At 52.6% G+C, this 12,500-nt stretch overlaps 1 protein-coding gene across 2 annotated transcripts in view; it reads right to left on the reverse strand.

Moving 5' to 3' along the window:
* The window catches only part of nrp2b (neuropilin 2b), a 71,917-nt gene that overhangs the window by 6,500 nt on the left and 52,917 nt on the right, over positions 1–12,500 (reverse strand). Inside the window, exons 11-16 of one of the 2 annotated variants that reach the window (XM_035536548.1) lie at positions 10,950–11,027; positions 8,690–8,833; positions 6,019–6,284; positions 5,626–5,722; positions 4,434–4,466; positions 939–2,030 (exon numbers count right to left, since the gene is read on the reverse strand). In XM_035536548.1, the coding sequence (XP_035392441.1) occupies positions 1,738–2,030; positions 4,434–4,466; positions 5,626–5,722; positions 6,019–6,284; positions 8,690–8,833; positions 10,950–11,027 (911 nt within the window). In that variant the 3' untranslated portion in view covers positions 939–1,737. Of the gene's footprint in view, positions 1–938; positions 2,031–4,433; positions 4,467–5,625; positions 5,723–6,018; positions 6,285–8,689; positions 8,834–10,949; positions 11,028–12,500 lie in introns of those variants that run through there. The other variant, XM_035536547.1, reaches the window with a different exon arrangement.

Here is a 12,500-nt window from a genome sequence, read left to right on the forward strand (position 1 = left end):
ACCAACCATGACAAACGTCAGTTTGATATAAAACAAAAACTTGTATGGAAAATAACAAGCATATAAAGAGTAAAGCACATTTAGTAAAATACAGTAAGTATTTTGTGAAATAAAAGAGGTTTACAGTGACTGGCATTGAACAGCCCTGTGCCTCCCGTATGTTAAGGCTAATGAGACAGTAGAGGAGTAGACTGGCTGAGGCGGGTCACGTGACATTTGCATATAGAACAATCGAGAGATACGTAGAGATACGTACACCAAAGCAATCGGTAAAGACTCACAGCCAGTCGGGAAATCAAATTTACACATGAGCAGATACACACAGGTCGCCCTTCTCAGATCATGCCTTCAAGGGAAAAAGACAGGCTCTGTGCATCGGAGGGACGGTCGTGTCGCTAGGTGCAGTAAGTGTGGGGTGACATTCCCAACCCCACACCCACCCACGTACGCCCAGACACCCAAACCCGTACAGCATATCTGACACACATGCCTCACCAAGGCACACACTGACACAGAAAAGGAGGAAGACAACCAAAAAGAAAGAGACAGGATCTGTTGCCCTGCTGCCTGCCTGCCTGGTCTCAGTGCAGCTTTCGCTCTTTCAATTTTCCATTTACTTTCTGTCTTCTTAGATGTTTTCATAAGCGCCAGTTTATGACCCGGCCTCTCTTTGTCATGTCAGAAGAATGTGCGTGCGTGCATGTGTGTGTGTGTGTGTGCGTGCGTGCATGCGTGTGTGTGTGTGTGTGTGTGTGTGTGCGTGCGTGTGTGTGTGTGTGTGTGTGAGTATGCGTGTGCGTGTGTGTGTGCGTGCATGTGTGAGTGTGCGTGTGCGTGCGTGTGTGTGTGTGCGTGCGTGAGTGTGTGTGTGTGTGTGTGTGCGTGAGTGTGTGTGTGTGTGTGTGTGTGAGTATGCGTGTGCGTGTGTGTGTGTGCGTGCGTGCGTGTGTGTGCGTGAGTGTGTGTGTGTGTGTGTGTGTGCATTTGTGAGTATGCGTGTGCGTGCATGTATTGTGCAGTCCACATGCAGATGTTTCCAGTTGACACAGTAGTGTCCTCCTCACTTTTCCTCGTGTGCCGTCCCTGTTCTCCTCTCACTCCGCCCTTTCTCTTCCTCTCCGGACAGGATTAGAAGCGCCGTGCAGTCTCTTCACCGGGCGACAGGTTTGGTCATGAGCAGGCTTTAGAATCCCACAGAGTCAGGTTCCTTTCCGGCAGCTCTCCGGGTCAGAGAGGCGCCGGGGAGAGAGACGCAAGCGCACAGAGTTGGCTTTCTGTCACTCAGGGGTCTGGCGGGATGCTAGTCTCTTCTTCCCCTCCGCTCCGCGCCGTAAACGGGCTCCAGGGCGGAAGTGCAAGCCCACCAGAATTCGGCTCCGCCGCTCCAAGCGTCACGCAAAAAAAAAAAGGGTTCGGAATATCCGCAGATCTGCTGCCTGGATGCGGGCCCCCTTCTCTCCTCTCAGCTTGATTAGCAGCGAAACACTCCCGAAAGTCACGCGGCTCGTCCCCCCCTGTGCAAAAAAAATCCCCTCCCTGACCCTCCGGAGGGTATCATATGTGCATCGTTGGGTCTTCATACCAGTCGGTAGCAATGAAGCAGCAAAAAGGCCGGAGAGGCAAAGAGAGAGAGAGAGAGAGAGAGAGAGAGAGAGAGAGAGAGAGAGAGAGAGAGAGAGAGAGAGAGAGAGAAAAGAGTCCAGAGCTCTTCGCCGGCCTTTGCGTCTCCCTCCGCCCTCAGCACTGGGAGCCCGGCTCCTGTTTGTCTAGTTTAATGGTGAGCCGGGGCTCTGGCCCAGGGCCCGCCGGGCCGCCCGACGGGTACTGTGTGCTCTGGTAGGTCACTGAGTGCTGGCTCTTCTTGGCGGCCAGGTGGTAGCGATGGCAGCACAGCGCCATGACCAGTGCCACGGAGCCCAGGAGCAAGAGCGCACCCACTCCGGCTATAACATAATACCAGTAGGTGGGCATGGGTTGGAGGGACACCGTAGTGTCAACAGTGGGGTCGCTCCTGCCAGGTAGGGCTCCCCCTGGTGGAGAGACACAGAAGAGTTGGCTTGGGGTAGAGAAGCATGCAGGCTGCTTAGCTTTAAGCCAGCTTGAATTCTGAGTCCATTTGTTAATTTGGCTGTGACTGGCCGCAGCACAGATACAGAACAGACAGCGGCTGCACACAGACGAGCAGAGGCGCATGCGCGGTGTGTCTCCCTAGTCGGCCGTGCGGATGACGACTTTAACCCAATCCGAGCAGGTGCTCTTTCAATAGGAAGACCAATTATTTTTACTTTTCCTTTCAGGGCTATTTTCTACTCTGTAGGACAAGATCAGGAATACTGCGAGCAGTTTTATGGGTCGTGAATAAATAGCACATGATGCGGTCATATGGAGGTTTTAGGAAGTTTTTGTTTTTTTTAATCTATGTTAAGTTGATTGACTTAGCCTGCAAGCTCTATCCATAATCAAGGTTATAATGGTTTCATGTTTGCCAAAAATATCGTAAAATGATATTGGGTTGCATTGAAATGTTATATCAGCACAAAGTTTGAGCTAGTGAGAGTTTTTTTTCATAGCGCTTTATGTGGCTTGAGTGAGTGGGCGTGCACATGCAAACATTAAAGTTCTAAGTTCTATTTTACGTGTGTGTGTGTGTGTGTGTGCGTGTGTGTGTGAGTGTGTGTGTGTGTGTGTGTGCGTGTGTGAGTGTGTGTGTCTGTATGTGTGCATGTGCGTGTGCGTGTGTGTACGTGTGTGTGTGTGTGTGTGTGTGTGTGTGTGTGTGTGTGTGTGTGTATGTGTGTGTGCGTGTGTGTGATGTTTGGTCATTTTCAGGGCTGAAATTTTGCCTTTGTTGCATGCATGGATCTGTGCCAACTTCATCTGCCTCAAGCCAAACTCCACCATGAACCCCATCCAGCACTGCAAGGAAACACCTCATTTACACACACACACACACACACACACACACGCTCGTGCACATGCACTCGCACACTCACACATAGGCACTCTGCACTGCACCCTATCCACATCTATACATGTTCATGCATCAAACAGCTCTAGCATTGACAGTTCTCCACCACCTTAATCTAATCTTCTGTCTCTGAACTCGAAAATAAAACAAGCGTGTAATTTGGGTTGTCTGTGTGTCTGCCTCATTTTTCCTGGAGCTGTCTGAGGACATGGGCCAACGAAGCTAAAGTGAATCGCAGCGAGACAGGGAGCACCAGCCACACTTTTCCCTGGAGTGGAGACAACTCCATATATGGCTCTGAATTCAGTCAAAGAGACAGAGGGAGAGGGGAGAGGGGAGGGAGAGGAGAGGGAGGGGAGGGAGAGTGGAGAGGAGAGCGGAGAGGGGAGGGAGGGGAGAGTGAGGGGAGGGAGGGGAGAGGGGAGAGGAGAGGGAGAGGAGAAGGAGAGGAGGGGGAGAGGGAATGGGAGAGGAGAGGGGAGAAGGAGGAGAGAGGGAGAGGAGAGGGGAGGGAGAGGGGAGAGGAGAGTGAGGAGAGGGAGGGGAGGGAGAGGGGAGAGGAGAGCAAGGGGAGGGAGAGGAGAGGGAGAGGAGAGAGGAGGGGGAGAGGGGGGAGAGGGAGAGGGGAGGGAGGGGAGGGAGGAGAGGGAGAGGAGAGGGAGGGGAGGGAGAGGGGAGAGGAGAGGGAGAGGAGAGGGAGGGGAGGAAGAGGACAGGGAGGTGAGGGAGAGGAGAGGAGAGGGGAGAGGGAGGGGAGAGGAGAGGGAGAGGAGAGGGAGGGGAGGAAGAGGACAGGGAGGTGAGGGAGAGGAGAGGAGAGGGGAGAGGGAGGGGAGAGGAGAGGGAGAGGAGAGGCAAACTGCAAGAGAAACATGGAAATGGAGAGCTAATAAACATGGTAGGAACGTAGTGGAGAATAGAGAGAGAGAGAGAGAGAGAGAGTGTGATGACATTAGAGGAATAAGTCATCATGACGCCTGAGAACTGCTGCCATCTGCACCCTGACGGGATTATGGCCCTGGTCTGTGCTGAACCCATCACCCTAGCCACACCTGCTGCTCCCCCCCCAAACCCCCCCCGCCCCGCCCTGCACAGGCAACGCCTGCAGCGGGGGTCCGTGGCCATCGAAACGGAGCGTCAGCCGCATGCCGGGAGGCGTGTACGTCCATGCTTTGGATGGCGAGATGACGGTGATGACAGACGGGGGCCAATGACGACGGAGCTGATTTTGACCAGGATGAGAGGGTGTGCGCGCGCACGCGAAGGGCTCGCAAAAGCACAGGCTCTGTCGCGCCTAGCATCGCGATGCTCGACCGACGCTGGGTCTCCTCGGAGCCGATCAGCCGCCGCCAAGCTGCGCCGAGCAACGGCCAGGCAGCGGGAACAACCGCGCGGGAACCTGACCGACAAATTCACACAGGAGCACGAGAAAGAGAAGAAGAAAAAAAACAAACCAAAAACTCACCAGTCATCTCCGGTGGGAAAGGCGGGAACGGTTCTGAAAGGCACACACAAGAGACACATCGGAGGATGTTAAGGGCCAGCCGGGGGTGAAGGTAAATAAGGGCAAAGGTCCGACACAAGACGAGTGTGATTAAAAACAGGCATGGCTCCTTCCTGAAGCGGTGAACCCTCGGTGACAGACATTCATAGACCAGAGCACAAAAAGTGCGTCCCTGCTAGTGGTCCATCAGCTCACCCCCAAACATATTACACTGCGGATGGTGGCTGGGCTGATAACTGGGTCTGAGTCAGTGAGAAAGAGGGGAGAGAGAGGGGACCATGACCGGGGCTGTGTGTAATTTGGCCAAGCGCAGAGCGCTCTGATCCACGGCGGCGTGCTCTGATCCAGGGCTGCGGGGCTCGCGTGCTCAGAAATGCTCGGGAAAAACACAGTGGCTGTTTCGAAGGAGTGACAGGAGTGGCACAGTGAGAGACGGCGACAGAGAGAGAGAGAGAGAGAGAGAGAGAGAGAGAGAGAGAGAGCGCGACAGAGAGAGAGAGCAACAGAAAGAGAGTGCTTTGGCAAGGGTGCATGTGTAGGGGTGTGCAAGCTGTGTGTGTGTGTGTGTGTGTGTGCACGCATGTGTTTATGTACACTGAACTTCTGCTCTAATACCGTGGTTCAATGCAAAATAGAAAATAAGCAAACAGGCGTTTGTTTGCATGTTAACGGGGCGTGGGAGGTCTGCTAAGGGGTGGCAGTGTTTGTCCCTGTTGTAGGAACTGGTGCTGCACACGTACTGCTCAGTGCCATCACCATGAGCAGATGTACTGCCACAAACACTTCCTCCATGGGGAAAAGTGCATATATACAAAAAAACAAAAACAAAACACACTGGGTTTCGTGGCTGACAAGCAGCCTGTCTAGCAATTCCCCTCCTCGGTTCGGGAAGGCCGTGTTTACAAATAAGAGAAGCGGGGCAAAATCTGATGAAAGCGAGATTAGGATCAGAGCCCACGGGGGGCCAACGTGGCCCAGTTTCTGGCCTTTGGCATGAGCAGAACATTTCAGGAGCGCCTTCCTTCCGAATCAGGTTTTAGGAGCCAACAGCTGACCTTGAGACGAGAGAGTGGGAGAAGGTCACGGGGGCGGAGGAGTACAGGAGGAAGCTGGGAAGAGCGCCGGGGCTGGAGGCGGGCGGCCCGCGACTTACGGGTGCACTGCTCCAGTTCCGTGCTGGAGCTGACGTGGATGTTGTCGATCCAGATGTGTCCGCGGCCGCTGTGTTCGAAGAAGCCCTCGATGACCACCTGACGAAGCGGGACAGCGGGCCAGAGGCACAGCGGGGACGAGAGAGTCGTGGAGACACAGGACAGAAAGAGAAGAATGGAAGGGAGGTGATGTTTGGAGCGAACGCAGTGGATCAGATACATAATTAGATATCCTAACTCTTCCTTGGAGTCCCACAGGCGTGCTGGGGGGATATAGTGAGGCGTGACGTGTCACAGCCTGATACGGTGAGGGCAGCACCGTCCTAGCGATCCCCGGCTGAGGGCATGCGACATTAAAGGCCCGTGCGTGGCGTAGGCCCTCGCCGTCTCCTCACCTGGTACTCCCGCGGGGACTGGGGCAAGATGGTGCGGCCCTCCCTCCACCTGCGGCCCTGCTCGCCGTCCAGGCTCCAGAGCTGGGCCTCGTCCTGGCCTCCACTGCGCAGCAGGACGCGCAGGGTGCCCTGAGCCTCGCCCCACAGCTGGTAGAGGAAGATCAGGCACAGGGGCCCCCGCTCGGGCCCCACCGGTAGGCTGAGAAGCCGGGCACGGCGCCGATCCGCCTTGGGGCGCGCCTCCACGTACAGGAAGCTGCCGTCGTCTGCAGAGAGAGAGAGCGTGGGCCGTGAGGTCAGACGTGGGGGGGGTGACTGTTCAAGTCATTGCAGGTCTGAGTGTGTGTGAGAGAGAGACACACAAACACAGAAGACAAAACAACAAACCCTACTGCTATATTTCTCTCCATTTCATTTTCTTTCTAATTTATTTATTATATTTACTCATCTTTCTGTGCTCACACTGCGTGGTTTCATGCACTCAGCAGTTTAATCTTAGCAGGTTCCTTTTTCACAAACTCTATAATAATTTGATTCCTGTTTAATTATTGCTTAATATTCTCAAACCCCAGCTTTGCCAAAACAAATGTAAATTATTGTCAGATGTAAATTATTTGTCGTGCAAATAAAGCTCCCTTGAATTGATTTGAGAATTGAGAATTGAGAGAGAGAGAGAGAGAGAGAGAGACAGAGAGAGAGACAGAGACAGAGACAGGGAGAGAGGGATAAAAGAAAGATAGAGGAAGACAGAATGAGACAGAGAGAGAGAGAGAAAGAGAGAGAGAGAGAGAAGAAAGAAGGTGCTATTTGAAAAAAGAAGAGATGTTGGCAGTGACGGTGGGAACGCTGGGGCAGTTGGTCCTTCACCCACAAACGCTCTGCTACGCTGCTGCTCCCTGACGAGGGTCACTGGAGCTTCTGCTCCCACGCGCCACGACTGTCAGATCCGCGCGTCAGAGATCACAGGCTCCCGAGCGCAGACGGCTATTTTGAGCCCTCTGTTCCTCGTGTCTCAGCGTGGGACTGTCGCGCGGTGAACGCGTCGGCTTACGTCCTATTTATATCCGGGCGAGTGATAAATAAATGATCGCTGCGTTTCACTTTCGCAGTCGGCAGAGGAAACAGAGGATCCGTTCTGGAAACAAAAGAATTAGCAGTGTTTCTGTTCCCACTGACAGAGCACTGGCGCTAAAGCAGCCATGGAGCACTGCTGACACTACGCACAGAGAGAACTTGATTTGGGAGGGAGAGAGAGAGAGAGAGAGAGAGAGAGAGAGAGAGAGAGAGAGGGGTAAAGAAAGGAAGGGAGAAAAAAGAAACAGAAAGATTGAGGGAGAGAGAGAGAGAGAGAGAGAGAGAGAGACAGAGCAAGATGAGAGAGGAAAGAACTTTCTGAATGAGCTGACTGAACATTTTGGCTCCAACATTTAACACTTTTTCCCTATTAACGTGTCAGGGAGGTGCAGTAATGTGCATTACAGCCCTGCGGTGCAGCTGGAGTCCTGAATAATGACACTACCTTCGTGCCTTCATACCTTCACGTGGCGAACTCTCTGTTTCGGCAAGAAATTAGGTTTGAGCTGGATGCTGTTTTAAATGGTTGGCATATACACAGAGAAGGAGCCTCACTTCACAGGGAGCCTCACTGTGGTTGGGAGGATACAGAGCACAGAGATCCGCCTATACAGAAACAGCAGGCCAGGAGACGCGGGTCTGTAGCAGTGTACGAGTCTTCCACACCGGGGTTAATTAAGTTTAGAACATTAGGCCATAGGAGCTCCAGAACGGTCGTCTTCCAGAAGGTTCTGGGCTAGAGCACTCTGATTCCACATGACTGACGTTCATGTTCTCGCTAAACCATTAAGTGAGTGCGTTAAACAGATCCCATCCAGAGCCTCCGATCCCATCCAGAGCCTCCGAGAGCTCTGTTTGGGAAAGGGATAAAATGTGAAGTAACGCCTGGTGAGGAGAGAGAGAGGGAGAAACGCAGCGAGAGAGAAAGAACGCAAGTGTGGAGAGACGAGTGGGGCATGGAGAAGTGAACTCGCTGATTTTGGAATGTTTTAAACAGAAGAGGTTTTTCCCCTCCTCTCAGCTCTTGCTTCCATCTCTAAAAGCGCACAGACAGAAAACAGGTCTGACGAGGGAGTCGGGAACATGAGACATCCTCGGGAGCCGAGGGTGTGTGTTTGTGTGCGTGTGTGTGTGCCATTTGGGACGGTAAGATGGATAACAGGGTGGTCAGAGCGGCGGGGCTGAACAGAGAGGGGGAGTGTCGGGGGTTATTTTCAGACCTCAGCTACCACATTAATTACACATTAGTAATGAGAGGCAGCTGAAGGATAAAGTGTGTGAGCGCATGCTTGTGCGCGCAAGTGTATGTGTGTGTGCGCGTGCACATTTTCACAAGGGCAAAGGAAAGGTCCGTGTGTGTGTGGCGCCGCGCATGTATTGAAGCCCGCCTGCTCCTTCTGTGGCTTCTGTTTACTCCATGGCCTACCAATATAACGTCTAATGGGCGATCTACCGGAACTGAGGAACTGGGTGTTTTATGGCGCTGTTCTGAATCCCAGAATGCCGAGTGCCACTCTGGGCTGCCCAGTCTAATGTTGAGTTTGGGTTTCTGAAGCGTTGGGTGATCACACTGCATTTGCCTGCTGAGTAGAAGCACCTTCTGTTCCAAGAGGCAGCTCCAGACTGGGGCTGGCTGGACTGTGCAGAGACCAGGTCAGGTCAGCGCTGGGGTCATGAGTCCACCCACACATACTTTGTTCGAAGTCACACAAACCGCCCAGAGATGACAGGGTGGTTAGGGCTACAGAGAGAAAAGGAGAGAGAGAAGGAGAGAGAGAAGGAGAGAGAGAGAGTGAGAGGGAACAAGAGTAATATACTCATTACTTTCAGAATACCCACATCCTGCAATCTAAATTATATAATTATACACACAAACACACACACACAAACACACACACACAGACACACTTACAGTCACACTCACATACACGCACGCACGCACACGCACACTCACACTCACACACATGCTCGCACATACGCGCCCGCACACACACACTCACACGCACATGCACACTCACGCACACTCACACGCACACAGATGCATGCACACACACGCACGTACGCGCACGCACACACACTCACACTCGCGCGCGCACACACGCACACGCACACACACACACACGCGCACACGCACACACACACAGTGTCCAGGTTCTGTAGCTTTGATCAATGCCATCCGCCTCTGGCCTGTGAAATCCATATTCCCGATCCAGAAACTGAACTCAACAGCCCTGAGAGGAATGTCTCTGTATCTCTCTCTCCATCTCCCACTCTCTTTCTCTCTCTCTCTCCATCTCCCACTCTCCTTCTCTCTCTCTCTCCATCTCCCACTCTCCTTCTCTCTCTCTCTCCATCTCCCACTCTGTTTGTCAGCACTGCTGTTTTCCGCACAGTGACCTCACTCACCAGCACACGCGAGCGTGCAGCATCTGACCTGCTCGTCTTGTGCGTGTGCTTTTAATCCTCCTCTAAACACCCGGACAGTGTCACTCCTCTTCCACACCTCCCGCTGCCTGCACCTCCTATCTGGCGCTCCACCGCGTTGCTCATCCTCCCCCCCCAAAACATAAACAACCTCAACTGCATTTTGCCATTTGGTTGAGCAGCTAATCTGTTTACCACATCAGTTATCTCTGTGCTCCGTGTCCGACGCCAATCCTCCCCAGTCTTGGCTCCCACCTTTGTGCACAGGTGGTGCGGGTGTGCGCGTGGTTGAAATGGTTTGGTGGGGCCTGGGCACGTGACCAAACGTGCAAGGTTGCGCGTGCCGAGGGACACCGCAACATGACAACATGGAGAAAATGCAAAGTGCCAAAATTTGCAACTTTGTACAACATGCGCAGATCCGTGCACTTGATGAATATTTAAATGTGTATCCAGTAATGTATATTACACAAAAGGACCTCCAGTGGCTCGCTGCACTCCATTACAAGTAAAGGGGCTGGGAATCTATCTGCAGATATTATGCAGCTTATTACAGTCTGCACGTGAAGAGAGAGAGAGAGAGAGAGAGAGAGAGAGGTGGGGGGGGGGGTAAGTGGATGGAGAAAGAGAAAAAAGAGACGGGGGAGCGGGAGATCCAAGCGGGGCCTCTCTGGCCTCATCCACATGGAGCTCTGCAGCCTTCCATCAGCAATCAGTCCAGACCCGCAGAGCAAACAGAGGCAGGCTGCTTAGCATAATGCTAGCACTCCTGCCGCGCCGCGCCTCTGCTCAGCCAGACGTAAGCCTCACAAATGGAGGTGCAGTCCATTATTACCAGGGGGGCAGCAGGGATACAGTCCAGCTGAGCACGGGAACACTGTGTGCCTGAATAACAGGGAGGTGCCCTGCTCACACACTCATACATGTATACAGACATCTGCAGTAGTAAAAGCACAGGAGACAATGTGTATGCACACACACACACACACACACACGATGACACTCCCTCACACACACACACACACACGCATACACATGCACAATGACATTCTCTCTCTCTCTCACACACACACACACACACACACACACACACACACGATGACACTCCCTCACACACACACACACACACACACACACACACACACACACGCATACACACACACGCATACACATGCACAATGACATTCTCTCTCTCTCACACACACACACACACACACACACACACACACACACACACACATACACATACACAAATAGCAGTGGCTGCAGTGAAAAACGTCCATTATTCGCTGTCAGAGCCAGGCAGGTATCGACTGGCCAGACTGGCATTACTGATAACGTTTATTGATAGTTCTGATGAGAGGGTCTCACTGCATGCTGAAAAGTACTGCAGCCCTCCTCATCCCTTCGGTGTGGAAAAACAGCCCGCTCACCTGGTGCTCTGTGAGCCGTGCTGGTCTCCTCCTGCTGGGGCAGTGTGGGCGTGGCTGTGTCTGGAACAGGAGTGGATTCTGAAACAGCAACGGGAGGAACTGAGTTTGAAAACAGTTGTTAAGAGAGAACAGAAACAACAAGCAACAGCAGTAAGCAAACGTGAGAGTCCTGACCAGGGAGTGACCCTTTAAACTTTATATAGCCTATAACTGAACAAGGCCTCACATATCAGCCTAAACACCTGGAGAGGTTTAATACTGGGTTACACAAAAGAAGCTTAACTTCTCTCTCTCTTTTTCAATCCCTCTCTCTTATAGCCACACACACAGCGCTTCTACACACACATTGCTGCTAGCCCTTAAAAATCCTCCAGCTGCATTGACCTTCGAATGCAGCTGTACCCATTTTTTTTACTCCCACACACGCCAGAGCATATGAGAAATTGTCTGTCGGTCATGTGCAAAAGATGCCGATATATGCAAGCACTGGCTCAAACACACTGACACACACACACACACACATGCGCGCACACACACACACACACACACACTGCTGCTGGAAAACAATTCAGAACACATGCAAGTGTTTAGTGAACAGTAATGTGGGAAACAGCTCTTGCTGGGCTAGAGGGAGGGAGAGAGAGATAGAGAGAGAGAGAGAGAAAAAGAGAGAGAGAAAGAGAGAGAGGGAGCCAGAGAGGGAGAGGGGGAGAGAGCGAGCATGAGTGACCTTTTTTATTATTAATTTGCTACTTATGACAGAACCATTATCATCATGTTCGGCGCCAGACTATTTGATCTGGCAAAATTGTACCTGATACAGTTACGCCAATAAAGCTACCTTGAATTGAACTGAAAGAGGGAGAAAGAGCCTGGGAGCAAGAGAGAGGGAGAGAGAGACATGGAGAGACACTCCTCTGTCCCTCCTGGTTCTGCTCCACCCTGCCCCTATGGACCCACACCTTACAAGCCTACGCCCTACACCCTCCTGGTTCTGCTCCACCCTGCCCCTATGGACCCACACCTTACAAGCCTACGCCCTACACCCTCCTGGTTCTGCTCCACCCTGCTCCTATGGACCCACACCTTACAAGCCTACGCCCTAAACCCTCCTGGTGCTGCTCCACCCTGCCCCTATGGACCCACACCTTACAAGCCTACGCCCTACACCCTCCTGGTTCTGCTCCACCCTGCCCCTATGGACCCACACCTTACAAGCCTACGCCCTACACCCTCCTGGTTCTGTTCCACCCTGCCCCGTGTGCTGCGACTTAAAGGGGAACACACGCTGGCAGTGTGTTGACCCACAGCAGCACACACCCACCATGGTGCTGAAGCGTCATGCCACAGCGTGTTAAATGAGTCTCACCACCTCTCTCTAAGAAAGAAAAACACACACACACACACACACAGGGAGGTAAATGACTAATGATTGTCAGCTCTTAGCTTCATTAGTGTCATTACTCTTTACAATTCACGACTTAATTGGCAAATACGTGAGCGGTGGCACTAATCCTCCAGCCACTTCCACAGAACATGAAAAAGAGGGGC

Source organism: Electrophorus electricus, chromosome 2, assembly GCF_013358815.1.
Source record: "Electrophorus electricus isolate fEleEle1 chromosome 2, fEleEle1.pri, whole genome shotgun sequence".
Taxonomy (NCBI): Eukaryota; Metazoa; Chordata; class Actinopteri; order Gymnotiformes; family Gymnotidae; genus Electrophorus; species Electrophorus electricus.